The sequence below is a fragment of the Echinops telfairi genome, unplaced genomic scaffold, assembly GCF_000313985.2.
Source record: "Echinops telfairi isolate 266 unplaced genomic scaffold, ASM31398v2 ScPeMD7_7420;HRSCAF=8458, whole genome shotgun sequence".
NCBI classification, from domain to species: Eukaryota; Metazoa; Chordata; class Mammalia; order Afrosoricida; family Tenrecidae; genus Echinops; species Echinops telfairi.
This window is the reverse complement of record NW_022111320.1, coordinates 45,950,186-45,973,694: the sequence shown is the minus strand read 5'-3', so window position 1 is coordinate 45,973,694 and position 23,509 is coordinate 45,950,186. Positions and strand designations below refer to the sequence as shown.

The 23,509-nt window shown below is 44.1% G+C and overlaps 1 protein-coding gene across 1 annotated transcript in view; it reads left to right on the top strand.

Annotated features, from left to right (window-relative positions):
- Positions 1-23,509, top strand: part of MRPL3 (mitochondrial ribosomal protein L3) — a 45,230-nt gene that overhangs the window by 4,617 nt on the left and 17,104 nt on the right. Inside the window, exons 4-6 of the mRNA XM_004704178.2 lie at positions 1,210-1,308; positions 12,900-12,999; positions 18,392-18,452. Coding sequence (XP_004704235.1) covers positions 1,210-1,308; positions 12,900-12,999; positions 18,392-18,452 — 260 coding nt within the window. The remainder of the gene's footprint in view (positions 1-1,209; positions 1,309-12,899; positions 13,000-18,391; positions 18,453-23,509) is intronic.

Below are 23,509 nucleotides of genomic sequence, written 5' to 3'. Positions count from 1 at the left end.
ATCAGGTATCAAAAAACAAAAAATCCTATCATTGTGTATGAGGGGGGGAGTGCGGAGTGGGGACCCAAAGCCCATCTGTAGGCAACTGGACATCCCCTTACAGAAGGGTCATGGGGAGTTGATGAGCCTGTTGGTGCAATGTAGCACCGATGAAATATACAGCTTTCCTCTAGTTCTTTAATGCTTCTTTCCCCCCACTATCATGATCCCAATTCTGCCTTACAAACCTGGCTAGACCAGAGGATGTACAGTGGTACAGATAGGAACTGGAAACACAGGGAATCCAGGATAGATGAATCCATCAGAACCAGTGGTCAGAGTGGCGATACCTGGAGGGTGAAGGGAAGGTGGGGTAGAAAGGGAACTGATCACAAGGATATACATATAACCCCCTCCTTGGACAGACAGCAGAAAAGTAGGTGAAGGGAGAAGTCGGGACAGTGTAAGACATGACAATATAATAATGATTTATAAATTATCGGGGAGGGAGGAAGGGGAAAAATGAGTTGATATTAAGGGCTCAAGTTGAAAACAAATGTTTTGCGAATGATGATGGACAACAAATGTACAAACGTGCTTGACACGATGGATGGATTGTGATAAGAGTTGGATGAGCCCCATTAGAATGATTTTTAAAACGTGCTGGAAAAACTTGGCTTATACTGGAGTATGTACGGTAACCCACTTGGGGACTATACAAATGGGCTTTCACTGTCGTTCATGCCCTCCTGCAAACCAGGTCCTCCGAATTTAAACTGATACAGTTCTGTCCTCTAATCTTGGATTTTATTATTTACAATCCCTGGATCACGCGGGCTGGTTTGTCCCTTCCAGGTGGGCTTCACTAGCCCCTCGCTTAGCTGGCGGCGTAAGGACAGGCCTTTCAGGCTCCAGGTGCTGTTCTCCTGCGGTGCGGCACTGTCTCGTGTGCTCACCGCACCTTGCTCTTCGCTGACCCTCATGAAGGCACGTGTTCAGCAGGGAGAGCGCGTCTCTTGAGACTAGTTTTGAGGGAATTAGAGAGGTAAATAAAGATTGGGATTTCTGTATAGCTTGTACTTGATTTTTTTTAAAAGGTTGATGTACATATTTTAAGATTCTAGTTCGTATTAGATAATGAGCTATATTACTCAGTGATTTCTAATTATCCTATGGCTTCAGTGTGGTTCATATATAATGTTACAATGTGTCTTGGCTGTATTTTTTTAGGTACAAGACTGTCATGTCCTAAAATACACGCCGAAGGAAAACGTCAATGGGAAAATGGCCACCCTAACTGTAGGAGGAAAAACCGTGTCACGCTTTTATGTAAGGATGGTTTTACATTTCTGATAGTATATTTCATTACTCTATGATCTGATTGTTTTATTTTTTGAGACTATTCCATAAGAGTAATTTTGCAGTTTGCCAAGATGATAAATTATAAGAGACAATTTAGCAGAGCCGTTGAGGCCAAGAATCCAAGTACTGGTAACTCTGAATCTGTCCTAGTACCACTCCTAACTGTCTAGAACAAGTGAATTATCCTTTTTAGGATGTGGTATTTGCCTAGCTGTAAAATTAGGGTCAAATTAGTACTTTCGTAACAGTTTGCTGTGAGACTAAATGAAACATTTCAGTGTCCCTAACATGAAGGAGACACTTAATAGAAGCTAACGACAAAACTGAATACCCAGCCCCACTGCTGCCGAGTTCTAGCCTGTGTGACGGTGATGCTATAGGTGACAATGTGACGGAGTAGAACTGCCCCATGGGGTTTCCCAGGCTGACCGTCTACAGAAGCAGATGGCCACGCCTTCCTCTGCTGACCTTGAATTGCTGACCTTTCAGATGACAGCTGAGTCCCTGAACCAGGCACCACTTCAGTAGATGGAAGCTGCTGCTGTTCTGTGTTTAGTTTCACTTCGTTAGGAAAGTGTTCAGCACTCGACGCCAATAAGTGGACATGGATCTAGAAGCCAAATCAGATTTTAAAAATAATAAAGTGGCTTTTCTTTTTTTCCTAACTAAATACTCGGAGTGCTGGTGTTGAAGTTTGTTAAAAGTGCACGATTAGTGTGCTTTTTGGAAGATGAAAGTCCGTTGGTAGCACAAACTGTTCACCTGCTTAGCCATGAAGCAAAGGATTGGCAGGTTGCGTTCACTTAGCGTCACCTCAGACAAAAGGCCTGGCTATTGACAACTATTAAATAAGCCATTATCTGATCAGACAAATGCCATGTAACCGCTGAGAGGAATTTCTGAGAGCCAAATGGCATAATAGTGGACCAGGAGGGAAACAGGAAAGAACTAGGAGGTAAAAGACTTTATAGAGGTATACACATAGGCATGTCTGTATGTAAATATGTTCATAAAGAACAACAGGGATATAGGTCTATGCACATGTATTTCATATGTTAACGCCGAGCACAATGTTTTCATGACATTTATTTTATATATATTTATAATATGTATTGATAAATATGAAAGTAAAGAATAAAAACAAAAAAAATTTTTTTCCTGAAATTAAAAATTAGGTTGTTAAATGTTACGGAAAAAGTCGCATTCAGCGTTATAGGGTTAAGTGTTGAGGTAGCAGACGGACATTGGGCCTCTACGCAGATCCTCCTTCAATGCAAGAACACTTTGTTCTAATAACCTGGCATTCTGTAATGCTCACCTTCCCTACACAATTGCTAAAGAAGAAAATGGTGCATAACCAGATATGAAGGAAGCTGATGGTTTCAGGCTATTAGAAGGTATAGCATCTGGGATCTTATAGGCTTGAAGTGAAACAATCGGTCATCTAGCAGGGAAGCAGCAAAACCCACATGGAAGAAGTACAGCCAGCCTGTGTGATCATGAGGTGTCAGTTCGATCAGGTATCAGAAGACCCAAAACAAACAAAATCATATCGATGCGAATGAGGGGGGTCTGAGTGGAGACCTAAAGTCCATTTGTAGACAATTGGACATCCCCTCTCACCTCTAGTTCTTTACTACTTCCTCCTCTCCCCACTATCATGACCCCAGTTGTGTTAGACAAGTGGGTTTATTGGCCAGGCTGGCACAATAAACTCTCTCACCAGTTCTGCCTTATAAATCTGGCTAGACTAGAGCAGGTATATTGGTACCAATAAGAACTCTCAACACAGGAGCAGTAATGGGAGCAGCAGTACCATGAGGGTAGGGGGAGAGTGGGGGTAGAAAGGAGGAACTGATCGGAATGATAGACGTATAACCACCACCCCCCCAAAGGGGACGAACAACAGAAACATAAAGGGAGACAGTGGGTGGTATAAGCTATGAAAATAATTATAATTTATCAAGAGTTCATGAGGGGGGAGGGAAAAAGGAGTAGCTGATACCAAGGGCTCAAGTAGGAAAAAATGATGGCAACATATGTACAAATGTGCTTTAAACAGTTGATGTGTGGAGTGTTCTATGAACTGTTAGAGCCCCACTAAACTGATATATTAAAAAAAAAAAAAACCTGCATCAGAGTCTGTCGCCATGAGCAAAGGAGCTAAACGTAAAATTGCAAAGCACAGCTGGGGGAATTGTATTATGGTGAAATATGCAGAAGAAAATAAAGAAACACACTCTACATATCTTAAGCTGAAAGAATTAAAAAAATTAAGCTTTAGTTAAAATATTAAAAGTGTGGATAAAATAATGAACAATACAGGAAGCTCAAGAAAATGAAAGGACTACGCAGTGGACCAAAAGAAGTAGTTGACATCCAACCATTTTAAGAGGTAATAGATGACCAAGACCCAGCAGTGCCGAAGGAAGAAAGCCAAGCTACGCTGAAGGCATTAGCCAAAACAAGGCTCCCAGGACTTGTTGGAATGCCAATTGAAATGTTTCAGCAAGGTGATGAAGTATGGAAGCACTCACTCAACTATGCCAAGAAATTTGAAAAACATCTACCTGGCCAGCTGACAGGAAGTGACCCATGTTTTTACCCATTCCAAAGAAAGGGGGTACAACAGTATATGGAAGTTATTGAACAATATCATTATCACATGCAAGTGAAATTGTGCTGAAGATGATCTCAACAATGGCTGCAGCAGTAGCAATCATTGAAGGGCGATCATTTCTAGTATTAGGTGGATCTTGGCTGAAGGCAGAGTATACCAGAAAGATGTTCCTTGTGTCTTACTGACTGATGAAGATAAAGATTGTAGTCTTCAAGAAAGACTACAACTCACTGTTACCTATATGAAACTCACTGCCATGAAGTCAGGTGAGACTCAAAACAACCCTGTAGGACAGGTTATAACTTCCCCTGTGGGTTTTCTCAGACGGTACCTCTTTACAGGAGAAGAAAGCTTAGTCTTTCTCTTCCCTTAATGTAAAAACAAACCAAATCCTCACAACTGGACCTATATGTAGCACCATGATTAACGGAGAAAAGATTCACATTGTCAAGGATATCTTGCTTGGATCCATAATTAGTGCTCATGGAAACAGCTGTCCAGAGATCTGATGGCCCATTGCATTGGGTAAATCTATTGCACGAGACCTCTTTAAAGTGTTGAAGAGTAGGAATGTCACTTTGACCCAGGCCAGGGTCTTTTCATTTGTCTTATGTGCATGTGAAAAATTGGACATTGACTAAGAACAAATCGATGCATTTGAATTCTGTGCTGGCAAAGAATAGTCAAAGTACTGCCAGAGGAGCCAACAAATCCGCCCTGGAAGAAGTACAGCCAGAATACTCCTTAGAGATGGGGATAGCGAAACTCTCCCATCCCTTGGCTACGTTGTCACGAGATCCCAGTCCCTGGAAAAGGACATTGTGCTTGGTAAAGTTGAAGGGCAGCAAAAAAGAAGACCCCGCCAGATGGCCCGACGACCCAGTAGCTGCACCGGTGGGCCCCAGCAAAACAGTCGTGAGGGCATCGGGGGACCAGAACGCGCCTCCTTCTGTTGTACAGAAAGTGGCCGCGTGTTTGAACCCCTGATGACCCCTAACAGCAGCGTGAGTAGGAGTTGACATGGCTCCAGTTTTTGGTGGTGCTTTATTTTTTGTGTTTGTTTTTAATTGATTACTAAAAGCAAAGAAAACCATTTTGCAACGGTGATTGTTTTCACTCATGGGCAACGAAACATCTTTCGGTTAGCTCACCACACTATCTTCTAAGATAAATACTTTTTTCATTGTAAATTATGTATAGAATGAATAGTGGTTGGAAATTTGGCTATAGCTTGTACTTTCTAACTACCCAGCTAGCCTTGGAATGATTGGTTAAGTGTTTATTTTGTACCTGTGTCTGTGTTATAGTTTCATTGAGCGGTTATTACATGCTGAGTACACGTGTGTTAAGCTTTTTATCCTTTATGAGGGTCTGAAGTTTAAAGACATAGGAATAATGTGCTCATTGGCAAGTTGACAAGCCATCCCAATTCATTGTTCTAAATGGAGGTGGCTGCCTCTGCTTTGGGAAATCCCAAAGGCTTCGCAAGGAGGAAAGGGGCATGTAGAAGAGGATGTGTGCTTGGGAATAGAACCAGGATGACTGGGTGGATGTGCGTGTGCAGTTGTGGCACCAGTGGGGAGAAAGGAAGGGGTCAGTGTAGAGCACGAGGGACCTCTATGCCACAGTAAAGAGTTGGGACTTTATCTCTTAGACCCCCAAGGAGCTATCTAAATTCTAACCAGGGCTGTCACCTAGTCATGTTGAATCCAGATGGGGGAATGCACAAAGGAGGTGGTTAAAGCAACTAGGGAAGGGTGGATAAAGCCTTCTGAACCCAGCCTGTGGCATTGCAATTGGGAGAGATGGGGATTCATAAAGGGCCTGTGGGGGTGAGCCGTAGCAGGGAGAGGAGGCAGGCTGAGAGCAGTTTAACAAGGTGCTGGTGCTGTACCCTGGAGGTTAGGACCAGCGAAGGGAAGTGTTTCAGGAAGGCTGTGTGTGAGGAAGAGCCCTGCGAGTTCAAGCCCACACACCGCACCGTGGAAGGAAGATGCGGCCAACTGCTATAAAGACGTACAACCTCGAAAACCTCTTGTGGGGATGCTGTGAGTCAGACTCGCCTCGATGGCAGCTGGTAGCAGATATCGGATGTGGATGTACCTGTCAGTCATGAACTGTTGGTGCGTACGGCATCAGTGGATGTCGATGGGTGCCATTGAATCGCTTCTGACCCACAGTGAGTGACCCTCTGCACCGCAGAGGACCCAGTGCTGCCGCATCCGCACCATTGTTCTGCTTGCTTCAGCCTATTCTTGCAGCCGCTGTGTCAGTCCGTCGTGTGGAAGGCCCTCCTCTCTCTTGCTGCCTCTCCACTTGACTAAGCACGAAGGCCTCTTCCAGGGGCTGCTCTCTCCGGACAGCATGGCCAAATGTGTAAGGCCAAGTCTCACCCTCCTTGCCCCTTAGGAGCGCTCTGATGTACTTCTAAGGCAGATTGGTTTTAGCAGGCCCTGGTGCTCTCAATACTCTTCCCAGCACCACAATTCAAATGCATCGTTCTTCCATTGTCAGTGAGTAGGAGGTAGTTAAAAACCACCGGGACCCGATTAAACTCACATTTACAAGTGTTTAGAGAAGGTTTTTTTTTTTTAAATGTTGTCTTATTCTCCATTTACAAAATTAAAGTTTTGTAGAAATAAGTGCCTTGCAATTCTTGATGGCTCACTAATTATAAGGCATCAAATAATTGCACAGCAATGAAAAGTACAATGAGATGCTCATGAGAACTTTGTTAAATGTTTGGATTTTTAAAATATGTGACAGCTTTCCTTTGATTTGACAAACACCACTGTTTCCTGACTCATTGTACTGTGTTTTTGCAGTGCCTCCCACGGCGGCTTGTTTTCATTCCCCGTTCTGCAAATTCCTGACTGATCTCTGCTGTTAGCTAGCCTTCCCTCCACATCTGTTTTCTACCCAGAGCAAAACCACCAGTGGGAAGCGATGGTGTATAAATTCTGTGCCAGTTCTGAAAGTCCTAACATTGGTTCTCTGGATCTTTTCGTTTTAGGGGCGGAGTAAAAAAATGTGCTTAGGAGTTCATTTTCATTTCATCCATTTTACTTAGTGATGAAGATGTGTCAAGGGCAAAATTTTCTGACAATACTAATGTAATGAGTATTAATTAACAATGTGCTAAAACGTAAAATATTCAAGAAATGAAAGTCTTACACTTTGAACTTTGACAGTAGAATCTGAATATTTTAAGCTTTATCTGTTCACTTCAGTGGGAGCCCTATTGGCATAGTGGTTATGAGTTAGGCCACTGACTGCGAGGTCAGCAGTTTGAAACCATCAGCTGCCCTGAGGGAGAAAGACGAGGCTTTCTACTCCTGTAAAGAAACTCACAGGGCAGTTGTACCCTGTGCTGTACGTTCCCTCTGAGTCGGCAGCACCTCGGTGGCAGAGAGCTTGGTTCGGGGTTTGGTTTTCTTCAATGGAAGTATAGTGCAGCAATGGAGTGTGTTTGGGTCGCTGTGTTCCTGTGTTCAAAAAGCGGACATTTATTGTACATGAAGACAGAACTTCATAATACAGCCAGCACTGGTTTTTTGTTTGGTTCTTTTTAAGTCTGTGGAGAACTTCTGCCTCCTTCAAACAGTGCATTGCTTTTGTTGTGATGCTGTGTGTTTCAAACAAAAACTACTGCGCGTGGTGTTTTGAATAAGGAAGTTAAAAGGCCTGAGTAGTTGATCAAATAAATACATTTTAGGAGCAGGGAAGCATGTTCATTGTCAGAAGGATAATTGGAGAGGACTTTACAGAGTGGGGGAAATGCAGCTTCACAGATGGGCTTATCCAAGTGTGACACCGCTGTCAGTCGTTTAAATTGCCTTTTGAAATCCTTTCTGCGGAAGCTGCAGGAAAGCGGGCAGGGGACACAAGTGGCTACGCTGCTGCAGAGCCCACCTCGACGTTAGCATGTGCGTTTTCTCGTGGCTGGTGCCTAATTGAACACTTAACATTTTCACGTTCAAAGAAAAGCTCAGGCTGCTGCCTTAGTGGAATTGGAAAGAGAATCAAGAGGCTGTGCCTTTAGTTCTGTTAAGTCAGCGTACTCTTGACCGCCTCGTACTGTAGGAAAGTCAGAGCCTTGTTCTCAGATGCCGTATGGCTGTCTTAAATAATCAATTGGGATATTTAGAGATCAAGAATAAAATCAAAGGCTCTTGGAAAATTCAATGTATCTGAATTTGATGTATGTAGCAGGAAAATAATTTTTAGAGGCATTTTTAAATGCAAAGTTGTGATTGCTTACAAGTCAGTGTGACTGAGGATGGAAAGTAGGGGCCTTGCCAAGAATGGCGTCAAGCATCGGCCTTAGATTTCTGGGTGTGGGCAGGGAAGCCATAGAGAATGACTGGTGTGGAGTTACATGACCAGTCTTCCGAAGGAAGGACAGCTTCTTAAGAACTCTGGGGAGCAAAGCCATCATCCGTGGCCTGTGGAGCACAGCTTCTCGGCATTTGGTTCACACGCCGCTGGAGACCCGCACAGAGCTGCCCAGGAGGTTGTGGACAAATCCAAAAAGTTCTGTGCTTAGTGGCTAATGCCGTCGTGCTCAGGTTGATGCAAGGCTACGTAGTCTCCGCGTAGGTAGATGGTTGACATGGTCAGCTCCCTGGAAGTTTGAGCCCACCAGAGGAACCTCGGAATAAAGGTGTGGCTGTCTGCTTCATAAAATCTAGCCATTGACACCCCTGTAGGATGCAAGTCTATTCTGACATACGTGGAGTTGTCATACATCAGAAGCATCCTGAGTGTGTGTGTGTGTGTGTGTGTGTGTGTGTGTGTGTGTGTGTGTAGAGCCTTTGAGGGGTGGGAGGTTAGGGTTGAAACGGTTTACTGAGTAGGTTATAGAGACGAACAGTCGCATTTTAAACTGAAATAGCAAGTGTGTGAAGTTCACTGAGCCTTCAGACAGCGTGGTCCACAGTCAGCTGGTTGTGCTATTTGGGGAAGGGTGCTTTGTTGTCAGTTCATCGTCAGTGTCGCCTGGAGTGTCACCTTGCTAGGGTTGGTCCACGGCTGCGATTCTTTCTCGCTGCAAATTGGCGTTGGGTTTCCTAATAACCAGTTCAGCTCCTTAGAGATCCGTGTCCATGCTCAGTTTTATGGATGTTAAGCTTATGCATAGCTGTGCCTGCTTCCTGTGGCCCTTCTGCCGATGTGAGCGTAGGAGGTACAGGTTAGGCTCCTGGCTGCGAGGGAGAAAGAGGAGGCTTTCGGCTCCCATCAAGATGTACAGCCTCAGACGCCCACAGGGGCAGGGATGAGTCAGTTTGCTCCACAGCAGTGAGTTTTGGAATGAACTGCAGTGGTGTAGTGGTTACAAGCTTGGCTGATAACCACAAGGCCAGCAGGTCAAAACTACCATTTGCTCCTTGGGAGAAAAATGAGGCTTTCGTCTACTCCCATAAAAAAATCCGTCTTGGGAAGGGGGACCCAATCATGAACAACAAATGTGGGTGAAGGGAGACGGCAGACGGTGTAAGATAGGAAAACAATAATAATTTAAAATTATCAAGGGTTCACAAAGGTGGGGGAGGGAGGGAGGGAGGGAGGGAAGGAAAAAGCTGACACCCAGAAGCTCAAATAGAAAGAAAATGTTTTGAAAATGATGATTGCAAAATATGTACAAATGTGCTTGATAAAATTGATGTATGGATTGTTATAAGAGCGCCCAATAAAATTATATATTAAAAAAAATTTAGGCTCAGAAACCGACAGTGGCAGTTCTACCCTGTCTCATAGAGTCGCTGTGCTGGCCGTGAGGTTTTTTCTTTTTAATGACTCCCATCAAATAAGTGAGTGGGACTTTGCAAAGTGAACGGCTTATGGCCCACCATGGGGAATGGATAGCTTGCTAACAATGTCAATACGGTGCTTGGCGCCCTACCGTAGAGACTGGTGTATGTTGCCACCCCAGGAAGCTTGCTAGTAGAGTGGGGTGCCTCCAGGTACTTGGTGGCACTAGAGCTAAAGGCCTTTGAGCCCAGGCTAACGGGTGGAGTACAGTGGCTCTGGACAGAGCTCCAAGGGCTTTATAACACTTAGCCAAGCAGGGCAGATGCTAAGAAGCCATGTAGCTGTGAAGCCAAGGCCCAAGAAAGGCATGCCCGTGGACACTGCTGGGAAGAAGCTGCCCTAATCAAGGAACCTGTGTCTGGAGGCACAGTTAGAACCTGTTATTTCCCCAGTAAACCCCACACTCGTGGGTACTGTCTGAGCCACTGCAAGGAATGACTGAGCCCAGCAGAGCAGTAAGAATGCATGGGCAGAAGAGTTGGTGTTAGAGCAGGTAAAAGGGGTGAGGTGTGGCGAAGGCATGTCCGACCTCTACCCCATGAGAATCCGCCCTGGACTGTGGCTTATGAAGCTGTCGGAGGTCAATGGCCACCCCCATGCCGTTAGTACCGTATGAGTTGCTGTGCGAGGTTGAGGTGCGTTTAGTGAGCAGGCAGGTAGCAGCACAAATTTGCAGTTCCTAGTAGAATGTGGGGTAATTAACATATAAGAGAAGAGTGACTAGAAGCCAAGGGAACGTCTTTCCAGGAGAGAGGGGTCACCTGGCCAGGCACTGTTGATAAAGTAAAATGAGTACTGACCAGTGTGATGGCCCTGACAAGAACTTTGCCAGTAACATTGGGGTCCGAAAGTGCCTCGTTCAAGAGGATTCCAAAGGATGGGAGGGAAAGTCCATACAAGGCTTCTGAGGAAAGGGGCCCTCTCTCCCACCTCTGAGGGGGCTTCGCTGCAGGGGGAACAGAGAAAATAGGTGAAGACAGAGCACAGGCAGTTCACCTGACAACGTGGTTCTCAACCCTAGTTTCGCATCTGGACCCTTTATACGTTCCTGGTGCTTGGCTTAGTGTGTGTGTTTTCTGACAGCTTCTCTGTGTGCCTCCTGTGGCTTGAGGTGGTATGAGGAGGTGGCAGTATCGAGTGCCGATGGAACTGTCCTCACTCCTGTATCTGGTTTCTTACTGTTTTCAACAAGAAGGGACATGATCTTCGGAAGGTGAAGAGAGAGGAACGGTGCTGGAGGAGGTGTTCAGTGAGGAGGTGCCTTGCCCTGGACAGGGGAGACAGATGCATCAGGGAAATACTAGTTGGCCAGCCCCCACTTAGGACTCACTTTGAAGCTCACTTAGAAGCTCACTTAAATGTGACCCAAGATGTTTTCTTCCAGCTTGGGTACAGGTGCAAGTAGGTAAGAGTTGGATTTCCCGGGGTTGAGGTTTTGCCCTTAGAGAGCAAGGAAGTTGAAGGGTTTCACAAGGGTGTGATTCTATGAAGCAAGGGTGTGAGCCAGGCAGGGAAGATTGGAAGGAGGAGCAGCGATGGTCAACGAAAAGGGAATGGGATCGATGGGTGATAAGCCCTGCCCAAAGAATTGTGGAGTTTGGAAGGAAGACAGTGAGGCTTTGGATAAATGGATTCTCAGGGATGACCTTGGAAGAGGCTGGGAGGGTGCAAAAGGATTAGAACGAGGAGGTGAGAATTGTGAGGGATACTGAAGTCAAGGTTCTTGACATGCTGAGGAATCATGCTTCTGGAGAAGCAGCAGCGTGCAGACTGGTCTGTGGGTAGAAGGATTGCTGTCCCAGGGCATGGGCGCCAGGATTGCTGAAGCTTTTAGAAAGCAGGTGGAGAACTGCAGTGTACAAGAAGCAAGGTGAAGAAGGGGCGACCTCTGGGCGGCTCAGTGGTGTGTGTGGGGAGGAGCTCTTCCTGGAGAGGACTGCTCCTGGGAGGAGATTTGGCTATGCGGAGGGCTGGGTGGGGGGCTTAGCTTAGGGAGCATGCCGAGCTGTGAAGGGGTGAGAAGAATCTGAGGGGTGCAGGAAGTTTGCGAACCCAAACACCGGTGCTTAGAGCCTACTCAGCCTAACCATTTACAGTCTCAGACACCCTAAGGAGCAGGCTCTACTCTGCACCGGAGGCTGGCTGTGAGTCAGTCAGCATACACTCGGTGGTGATGGGTTAGTGGGTAGGAGAGCCACGGAAGAAGTCCTGGCAGTCTGCTTCCATGAAAATTACAGCCAAGAAAACCCAGGAGCAGTTCCCTGTAATGCATGGAGTCGCCATTAGTCTGGGGCCAACTCAGTGGCAGCTAATCACCTGAAGGGCTCGAAGTCCCACAGAGGAGAAATAACCAGGGGCACCCAGCTTGGAGGTGCTTGAAGCAAATAGGGAAAAGGCCAGGGTTTCTCCTGCTGGTAGCGAGCTCCTTAAAGAGACTAAAGGAATTCAGAAATTGTAAAATATGTAATATGTAAATTTACAGTTTACATGTAAATATGTAAAATTACAGTTTGTGCTTCTAAAGAATATTTAATGACAGGGCAAAATCATTGTACTGTGCTTAAAATGGACGGAGTACAGGCTCTCATGTTCCATACATACAATCCCAAGTACTGGCTTTAGTGTGTGGCTGGATACATTGTTAAAAATCGTGTTATTTCTGAGAGAATATTTTTCTTCTGTATGCTTATTACAGTAAAAATGACTGATATGTATAACTCCACAAAGGAGGAATATAAAATTTGAGGATAGCAAAATAACAATGATGACATCTTTGAGCAGTCTTTGCCCATGTTTCAAATTATTCGTTCTGATGGTTCCTAGGTTGTGATGGCGTCTCAGTTGATTACGTCAAAGGGAGTTAATACCGTAAAGTCAGACCTCAGATGTGGCACAGCTTTGGTTTCTCTACGTGCAGAACGAAGGTCTTCTCCGGGTACCGCAGGAGAGAAGCTGCGGCTATTTGACCCCGAGCAGGGAGGTTATTGGTCCCTAGGACTGTCATTGGGTTAGGGGTCGGAAGCACACACTCCTCTAGGGGAGTAGGGAGCTCTCTGGAGTGTATTTCATGTGTGATGTGTGCTCCTGTCGCATAATGCATTGCTTATCTCTGTTCCTTTCTCTTTAGAAAGCTACGTCCATATTGGAATTTTACCAAGAACTTGGATTACCGCCAAAACAGAAAATTAAAATCTTTCGTGTGACAGATAACGCTGTAATTAAGCCAGGTAATCTGAGGTCAGGGAGAGGAGGGAGGTAAAAATACCCAAATCTGTGATTTGTTTAAATGTCAGCCCTTTCAATAAAGCTGAATCCAAAGTACAAAAGCCCAAACACTTATTTTTAAATATAAAACTGTATCTGATTTAATCACTAGGGACAAACAAGTCTTTTTTGTTTTAAGTGGAGAAAGCTGGAGAGAACACTTTGTTTTCCGCACAAGAGGGAGGAGCACTCTTGTTTTTAATGTAGAGAGAGTTTTGTGTTTGGTTAAGTCATTCCAGATAAATAGTCTAACTTTTACAACGCGCAGTTCACTGTTTGCAAGCTGGGAATATTTAGGCTTTTGCTTAGAAGAGCTTGAGAAAAGAGAACCTGCAAAGAAAAAGTAGCTGACAGCAGCCCATCATTGTAAAGGTTCTTATGTTCAAGCCCCGAATACCTTGTCCATAGAAGATCAAAATGAGAGATTTGGCGTTGGTTACATAGCTGACAGAGTGCAGCATTGCAACATTTGTGAACATCAAAGAGGCTTCCTAATCTCGTGAACCTTGTGGTCTAACAAGAAGAGTTGGATGGACTTTTTAAGATTTGCTATTTAAATATCTCAACCCAGTTTCTTGACATAAAATACAGCTGCGAGGGACACTGTGAGTCAGCATTCACTTGAAGACAGTGAGTTGGGTTTTTTTTTGTCTGTCGATTGTTTTATTACTTGAGATGGCAGAGGGTCATTGTTCATATAAGCTAGCATTAAAATTATTTTTTGAAGTGCAGGTTTTGTAACAACGTAGATGAAATTAAACGGAATATAAAATTTTGTAGAAGACCAGGAATCATTATATAATAGATTGATTTATAATGGGCATATTCAACTTTAAATATAAAAAGGACTATTTGTGCTGTGCATGGTAAAATAGAAAGTCTGTCCTTGGTATTGTTGAAATATCAAACTTTTCGCAAACCCTTTATTTATGTTTAGGTTAGGGTTTGAAGATTGATTCTGCATTAACTTGCTATTTAAAGAATATCTACTTGCTACCTTGAGCACAGTGCTGTCTATGATAGGGTAACATCTGCATATAAGGAAATCCAGTCAGTAGAACTATTATTCAGATTTATGCACCAACCCCTAAAGCTAGTGATGCAGAAATTGAAGAAATCTACCACTGTCTTCAGCCTGAAATCGATTGAACATGTCATCAAGATGCATTGATGATTGTTGACGGTTGGAATGTGAAAGTTGGAAACAAAGACAAAGGACCAGTAGCTAGAAAATATGGTCTTGGCACTAGCAACCAAGCTGGAGAGTACGTAATAGAATTTTACAAGACCAAAGGCTTGTTTTCATACCAAATGACTTTTTCAACAACACAAAAGGTGACTCTACACATGGATTTCCCCAGATGGAATTCATAGACGTCAAATTGATTACATCTGTGGGAAGAGAAGATGGAAAAGTTCAATGTCAGCAGCTAAAACCTGGCCAGAGGTCGACTGCAAAGCAGACCAACGATCTGTAAATTCAGGTAGAAATTGAAGGAAATGAAAACAAGTCCACAGGAGGCAAAAGACAACCTTGAGTCTATCCCACTCAAAATTTGAGAACATCTCCAGAACAGAATTGATGCATTAAGGACAGAAGACCTGCTGAGCCGTGGAATGACCTCCAGAGCATCATTCATGAAGAAAGCAAAAGGTCATTAAAAAGACAGGAAAAAGAAACCGTCAAAGTGGATGTCAGAAGAGACTCCGGAACTTGTTCTTTATTGTAAAGTAGCGAAGTCAATGGGAAGAAATGATGAATTTACAGACCTGGACAGAAAATTTCAAAGACAGCTTGAGAAGACAAAGTAAAATGTAATAAAATGTACAAAGACTTAGAGTTAAAACACCAAAAGAGAAGAACATGCTAAACATATAAACTAAAAGAACTGAAAAAAATTTGAGCCATGACAAAATATTGAAAGATTCAGTGGAAAAAATATTAAATGATATAGAAAACTTCAAAAGAGGAATGAAAGACAAGTGGCCATCTAACTGAGAAATAACAAAGCCCACATGGAAGAAGCACATCAGCCTCTGAGATCACAAGGCATCAAAGGGTTCAGGTATCAGGCATCAAAGACCAAACAAAATCATAGCATTGTGAATGGTGGGGAGTGGGGACCCAGGCCCATCTGTGGGAAATGGGACATCCCCTTGCAGAAGGGCCAAGGGGAGGAGATAAGCCAGTCAATGTACAGTACGGCAATGATGAAGCATGCAATTCCCCTCTAGTTCTTGGATGCTCACCCCCACCCCACCCCCACCCCCCCAACCCCCGCTATCATGACCCAATTCTACCTTACAAATCCGGCTGGACCGGAAGATGTATACTGATACAGATAGGAACTGGAAACACAGGGAATTCAGGACAGATGAACCCCTCAGGACCAGTGGTGAGAGTGGCAATACTGGGAGGGTGGAGGGAAGGTGAGGGAGAAAGGGGGGAACAGATTACAAGGGTCTACATATAACCTCCCTGGGGGACAGACAGCGGAGAAGTGGGTGAAGGGCAACATAGGACGATGTAAGATATGGAAAAATAATTATAAATTATCAAGGGCTCATGGGGGAGGAGGGAGCATGGAGGGAGGGGAAAAATGAGGAGCTGATACCAAGGGCTCAAGTAGAGAGCAAATGTTTTGAGAATGATGAGGGAAACAGATGTACAAATGTGCTTGACACAGTGGATGGATGGATGGACTGTGACAAGAGTTGTACGAGCCCACAATAAAAGGATTAAAAAAAAAAAGATGGAAAGAATACACAGTTACTGCCCCAAAAGAACTAGTTAATATGCAACCACTTCAAAAGGTAGCATATGAGCAAGAACCAGTGCTACTGAAGAAAAAAGTTTAAGCTGCCCTGAAAGCATTAGCCAAAAACAAGACGCCAGGAATTGTTGGAATACGAGTTGAAATGTGTCCACAAGCAGATGAAGCACTGGAAGCACTCACTCTTCCATCTGTGCCAAGAAGTTTGAAAGGTAGGTTCTTGGCCAGCTAACTGAAGAGAGCCATATTTTATAGTACCCATTCCAAAGAAAGGTGACCCAACAATGCACAAATTATAAAACAATGTCCTGATATCACATGCAAGTAAAATTTTGCTGAAGGTCATTGTAACAACAGTTGCAGCAGTACATTGACAGGGCCGCCAGAAGTTTGAACTGGATTCAGAAGATCACCTAAAACAAGGGATATCATTGCTGCTATCAGATGGATCTTGACAGAAAACAATACTAAAAGGATGTTTGCTTGTGTTTCATTGTGCAAAGGTATTTGACTGTGTGGATCATAACAGATTCTAGTTTTGAGAGGAACAAGAATTCCAGAACACTGCATTGTGTTCATGTGGAACTTGTACATGGATCAAGAGGCAGTTGTGCAAACAGAAAATGGTTCCAAATCAGGACAGGTGTGGGTTAGGGTTGTATCCTTGCACCATACCTATTCAGTCTGCATGCCGAGCAAATGAAGAAGTTGGAGGACATACAGAAGAACGGGCATCAGGATGAAAGGAAGACTGGTGCACATAACCCAACCCTGCTTGCGGAAACTGAGGACTGGAAGCACTTGCTGTTGCGCATCAAGGGTGGCACCTTCTGTAGGGATTATAGCTCAATGTAAACAAAAACCCTCACGGTTGGGCTAGTAGATGACGTCATGATAAATAAAGGAAAGGTTGTAGTAACAAGGATTTTGTCTTGCTTGGATCCAAAATCAGTGCTCATGGAAGCATTAGTCAAGAGATCAAAGGATGTGTTGCACTGGGTAAATCTGTAGCCTGAGACCTCTTTAAATGTCGAAAAGCCAGGATGTTACTTTGAGGACTAAGGGATGCCTGCACGAGCCCATGGTATTTTCACTTGCCTCAACTACATGTGAAAGTTGGACATTGAATAAAAAGGATTGAAGCAAAATCAATACCTTTGTGCTTGGGGGTGGGGGGGAATATTGAAATTACCAGGGACTGCCAAAAGAACAAAGGATCTGTCTTGGAATAAGACTGGCCAGAATGTTCCTTAGAGGCAAGGATAGTGAGACTTTGTCTCACCTACTTTAGACATACCGTCAAGAAAGACCAGTCCCTGGAGAAGGACATCATGCTTGGAAAAGTAGAGGGGCAGCGAAAGAGGAAGACCGGCCTGCGTGAAACAAAGCACCCATCTTTCACTGCCCTTCTCTCGAGTGTGGGTTACTGTTTGTTGCTTCAAAAGCTCTGATTTGATGAGATAAATTGTTAATGTTGCTTTTTCACTTTAGTTTCTAGAGGTCAGAGCCATGTCTTGACATTTTTGTATATTTATTGTAAATGCCTGAGAAATGTTTAATTGCCAAAATAAATTGTTCTTATAAATGTTATTAATTCAGAATTTATAAGGACAGACTGTTGAATAATGTTGGGTTCATCATAGAAATTTTTCAAATAACATTTTTTCATGTACATTTAAATCCGCAGTTCTCAACCTGTTGGTCACAACCCCTTTGGGGGTCGAACGACCCTTTTACAGGGGTGGCCCAATTCATAACAGTAGCAAAATTATAGTTATGAAGTAGCAACCAAAGTAATTTTATGGTTGGCGGTCTCCGCAACATGAGGAACTGTGTTAAAGGGTTGCAGCTTTAGGAAGGTTGAGAACCGCTGATTTAAGGGGAAATGTGATTTGTGTACAACTTAAATGTTGGGAACATTGCTGTGTAAAGATTTCAGGCAGCCAGAGTGGCAGTGTGCTACTACTCAGACCTTTGGGGCCGTCCTGGGAGGACTGGCCGGGCACAGAACCGGCCTGCCCGCCATGGACTGTGCACGGGCTTTCTCTGCTTGTCAGGTGTGCCGTAATCACTTCCTGTGTCTGAGGGATGTGCACGCAGGGAAGTCTCTCGCGTTTGGATGACTGTGGTTAAGGGCCGAGGAAAGCTGGTATTCAGCCCCAGCCTTTCTTGAGTCATTCTCGTAGTTTTGTTTCCTTCTCGAGCTGGGAAACCAAATTCAGTCTCTTGTTAGTCACCAAATGACCTGGTGCGCTCACCAGTGAGTGAGATCGCTGTGCGTCCCAGGAGTCGCTCTCTTCCGCAAGCCCCAGGCTGATCCCCAGCCTGTCAGTCAGCTATGGTCTGGTGGCCCATGCCAGCACCACATGTCATTTTCTGAGACTAGGCCACCTTGTTCTTTGACCCACACATAGACGATTTTCAAAACACGTTTGTTGAGCAACTGAATTGTTTTATTTCTAATATTACACTTGCAGAAGTCAGTCTGTCGTTCTTGCTAGAAGCCCTTCTGGAAGTAGTTTATTTAGTCACGCTGTTTTTGAGCTGTCAGACTTCACAGCGCTTCTCCTTGTTCACGCAGGCACGCCTCTGTACGCTGCACACTTTCGGCCCGGACAGTATGTGGATGTCACAGCCAAAACGTAGGTCTGCGTAGCACATTTTCCTCTGTTTATTCTCGGTATATATTAATGAATAACAACGAGTGGGAGGTATAGTCTTTTAACTCATTAAATAAAGAATAAGTTACTGTTACTCATCATAATTCTAATTTTTTCTTTTACTCTCTGGTTTTTTAAATTGTACCGAGTTATATATGAAGAGTTCATACTGTGTTACAGCTTTAAGCTGAGCTGTGTGCTTCCTAAACTGGAGCTGAGAGATTGGTCACACTGCTCATGTTCTGTTAGCGTGGGCCCCACGTCCAAAGACCGCAGTTGCGTTCTGATGTGAACATGCATGAGCAGTGCTGCTGGAGATCTTTGTGAGGTTAATGTGTCCTCTAGTAATTGGCTCTTCTTTCCAGTTCTGTGTCTGACGGTGGTTGCTGACTTTTCCTGTGCCCCCAAATAGTATAAAACATTTCGTATTGGTGTTAAAAACTTGTCAAATGCTAAAGGGAGAAATATTAACCCACAGTATTGGGTAAGTGAGACTTCAGTAAAAGCAGAATATATGTATTGTTTTAATCCCTAAAGGTTCACTTGAGTAGAAATGAACATCTAATTGCTGTGAAATGAAATGCTGATTTTGAGTCATCGTCAGACTCGGCCTGATACGTTTTCATATAGTTTACTCGGGAATGAGTCAACCAAGCCCTTATGCAAGAAAAGGCTTCAAAGGGTTGTGTGGAAATTCCATTATCTTCCTTTCATTTTCCACACATTGTGCAGGCTTTCCTCCCCCGTCATGTGTTTATGTGGAAAGTATTGGGTGCAGCTTATTGAAAGCACCTGGCCCAGACGGACCAGCGCTCCAAGGACCTGCTCTTAGTCAGCCTGCAGCCGTTCAGTTCTGTCTGGGTCTCGGTTTTCTCTCTGGGGTCACATGATGATGTCTGCAGCCTCCGTCGTCGCAGGGGTCTTCTGCTTTCCGAACATTGGTCTACGGTGCTCGGCAGGGGCGGGGGTGGGGGGTGGGGGGTGGGGGGTGGTGGTGGTGGTGTTGTCTGGTGATCCCATTGAGTGAATCAGAGCAACTCTTATCCCAGGGAACCGGATGAGTGCCCGCTTCAGTTTCCTTCACACAGCCAACACGCCCCTCGTTTCCATGCTGTTTAGCTCCTGGTTTCAAATATGGGCCATTGCAAACAGCTGCTGTGTGCCTTTGCCTTGGGAAGCTGTTTAGAAAAGAAGTGTGATAGATGGAAGTAAGCCCGTGGTTCTTTTTAAGGAGATTGTGAAAGGCCTCTTCCCTCCCTCCCCCTACTTATTAGTTTTGGGGATTCATCCCTAGTTACTGGGGCCCCTAAAATCATGGTGTCTTAATAACTGTGTCCTGCCTTCCTGTGTCAGGAACTCAGTATATTTGAGCTGTAAAACTTTGATTTGGTTATTTGGGAAGATGTGTGCATACGTGTTGTGGATCAGGTTATTTTCCTTTTAACATTTGAATTACTCTTAAGAGATAACTGTGAGGTCATTAATTTGCACACAGTTAACAATGGGGAATTCCATTACTATTTCTGCAGGCTGCCCTGCTATTCTCAAAAGCCAACCATTGTCAGACACCCGGTTGTCTAACTTGGATTAGAGCAGTGGTTCTCAACCTTTCTAATGCTGTGGCCCTTTAATACAGTTCCTCATGTTGTGGTGACCCCAACCATAAAATTATTTATGCTACTTCATAACTGTCATTGTGCTACTGTTATGGATCGGGCGACCCCTGTGAAAGGGTCTTTCAACCCCCAAAGGGGTCGCGACCCACAGGTTAAGAGCCACAGCCCTGTGTTCTGCTCTACAAGTGCTTTCATCTAGTAGGTGCTCAGTTCCCTAGACTTCAAATGAAAGCGAATTTCTTTCTTTTTAATGGCCTTTTCCCAGGAAACAAGATTGCATAAAGCTGTATGCATTACTCCAGACTAGATAGCTAAGAAGAGCTAGAAGGATAACGCGCCCTGGGACTGGCGTAGTGGCATTGGACTGTGAAGCAGGGAAGACGACCGGTTGGGGAGCTCCCCAGTATTGTGCGGGCTGCAGCACGGTGTTCTGTCTGACTCTCCCCATTCAGCAGTGTGTTCCCTCTCTGTGGGCCCTGGACCCAGTGTGCTTATTGTTACGTGATGTTTATTATCCGAGACCAGAACAAATTGGATTTGTTTTGACCTTTTGCCAAGAATCTTCAACTTTTTCTTGAAGTTGGCGTGCTATTCAGGCCTCAGGACGTGTGCAGGACTAGTAAGTACATAGGACCAGTAAGTACATAGGACCAGTAAGTACATAGGACTAGTCCCGCTTTTTGGCGCATCGTTCTGAATACCTTCCGGGTGCAGCATTGGGTCTTTAGCTGCTTCTGGTTCTGGTTGCTGCTCCTCTTCTCTTTGCAGCTGCCTCCCCTGGTTGTAAGGAACCCCGATGGAGCTAGGGGTTAAGCAATGGACTGCTAACTGCAAGGTCGGCTGATCAAATGCACCAGCTACTCCTTGGGGGAAAGAAGAGGCAGGGCTACTGGAAAGTCATGCAGTCTGAAATTTCAAGGATCAGCTCTGCTCGGTCCAATGTGGGGCGCTCTGAGTCGGAATTGACTCGATGGCACTGGGTTTGGTTTGGTTGAGCCCTGGATTATGGGGAGTGTGCACAAATTTGCACACAGATATACTTGCCTTTAGAATTTTAAACTCTTCTTGCCATCGTTCTGTGACGTGTCCCCCATTTCGGACAGCTGGGCTTTTAAGTTGGAGTTTAAGTCCTTCATAGCTAACGAGAATGTTGATCAGAACTCTCACTGCCGCCTTTATTTTCAGCCCGTTTCAAAATTTGAAACTGGTTTCACCTTCCCTGTTGCAGACAGAAGCACTAGCAGGAAAAGTAAAATTGCACAATGACAAGGCTGGAGCAGTTGGTTTTTCACGTTTGTATGTGTTTCAGAAATACTGGGTCTCACCCCCACATGGTCTAATTCAGTGGATCTGGGGTTGATGTTGTGTTGTCTGTTACGACTCAGTAACCCTGCAGGAAGGCAGAAAGTGCCTCACGGGGTCTCTAAGGCTGTCAAGCTTGACAGAAGCAGACTCCCCCTTCCTTTTCCTGCCGGACATCTGGTGCATTCAAACCACCAATCTTTCAGTTCGTGGGCCACTCGACTCAGAGCTGGCGTCTGGTCTTGAGAATTTGCATTCCTCACCACTTCTCAGGTGCCGTGGATGCCGTTCACCAGGCACCACATACTAGACCCCCAGTACGGGATGCCAGCCAAAAAGGAGCTCACTAGACTCCCATTTATTTTCTTCCCTAATCCTTTACCCACCTCAGAATTCTAGATCCTTCCTTTCCTTAACTCCACTGAAGTTCCAGCAGAAGCATCTGTATTTAAGCAAGTTTAACTAAACCAGTTTCAAATAGCATTGGCAATTTTTACTCAATATGGTTGGCCTAAAACTGAAGATCGGCTTCTTTAGTAATGTGCTTCATTATCTCATTTCCATTAGAAAAGAGTAAAGTCTCAAATTAATCTCTAATTTAAATTCTCCGTTTTCTTCACATTGTAATCATTCTAATTGTTCATATGTACTTCTTTTTTGAGCATTTCAACTTTTTGTACCTTAGAGCTTCAATTTTAATTGCTGGATTAAGCCTACTTTAGAAATAACTATATAAAATAAGAGAAAGAAATAAAGAAAAGGTGCCATTTAAGAAAATACAGTGTTTGTAGTCTTAAGTATCGGTGACTAACAGTAGCAACCTCCTGAAGATTTCCATAAAGTTTTAAAATGCCCTTTTAAATTATTGCAATTGGTAATTTCCTTATACTGAAAGATACATTGTGTTTATTTGAATTGAGGGTATAATACTCTGTAAAAATGGACAGATTTATGTGTGTCCGTTTTGAGGTGTAAGTTAGCTATATATTTACCAGATTTAATTTTACATTTCAATCAAAAATAAATTTTTTCCCTATAAGGTCTTAGGATACAAATTCTATTTAGATTGTATGGGAGAGATTCTTACATCTTATATATAAAGCCTTCCAAAGCAAAATAATTTTTTATAGTTTTCTTTTTCTATTAATAGCTAATAAAGCCCAGTCTTTGAAATATGAGCAAACCAAACTGAACCTACTGCTCTTGAGCCCTTTCCACTTACCCAGTAGCGTCACCTGGACTGCTCAGCCATAGCAGGGGAGGCTGACCCTGCACCATTGGTTTCTTCATCTTTACGCCTCTAGCCCCGGGTTTTATTAGATGTAGAAAGGTGAATTAGTGCATTGTGTAACATGTGGATGAAGTGCCAATAAAACTGTTAAAACATATATAGAGAGAGAAATACCACCTGATCTGGGCCTATTCAGAGAAGGCAAGAGTCCCCTCAGAATAGAACCCAGTTATTGGTTTTCTGGGAGATTATATACAAGTCACTTAACCTTCTTATGGTATGAAGGTGGTATTTAAAAAAGTTTGAACTTTTAATTTGGAAGTGTTCTGATTGAAAAATCTCTACTTACAGATTTTTTTTTTTTCATACAGAAAACCGGTCACTTTGCAGATGATGTAACACGTAGTGATAAATGCTCTTAGTTCTTTTTCATGGCGGTCACAGAAAGTATAAAGGGAAGGGTGTTTGGGGCAAGAAGGGCAGAGAGGTCAAGGGCATCAAAGGGCCAAGTTGGGGATTGCTATGATGAGGACCTGTGGTGGACACAACTCTCTGGTAGGCGGTGAGTAAAAGCCGAGCTGGACCTGCTTGCAGAAGACTTTGCCCGTCTTAGACTAAAGACGTCGGCAGGGAACCGTCCTAGGTTGTGGGTTGGTTGCTTTTGTTTTGTATGTAAAGCCGAGGAGGGGTTTGTGTGACCCGATGAACGATGATCGGTTTGCAGCTTTTGCTCTAGTAGCGTGAGGAGGTTAGTATAAAGAGACGAAGATAATCGCTATGTTTTAGAAACTACGAGTGCCTGGAGCTGTTGTGATTGTTATATGGTCAGCGCTTCTATGGATTGGGAGAGAGAAGATTTACCAGCAAGAATTCAGATTTGTAAATGAGGG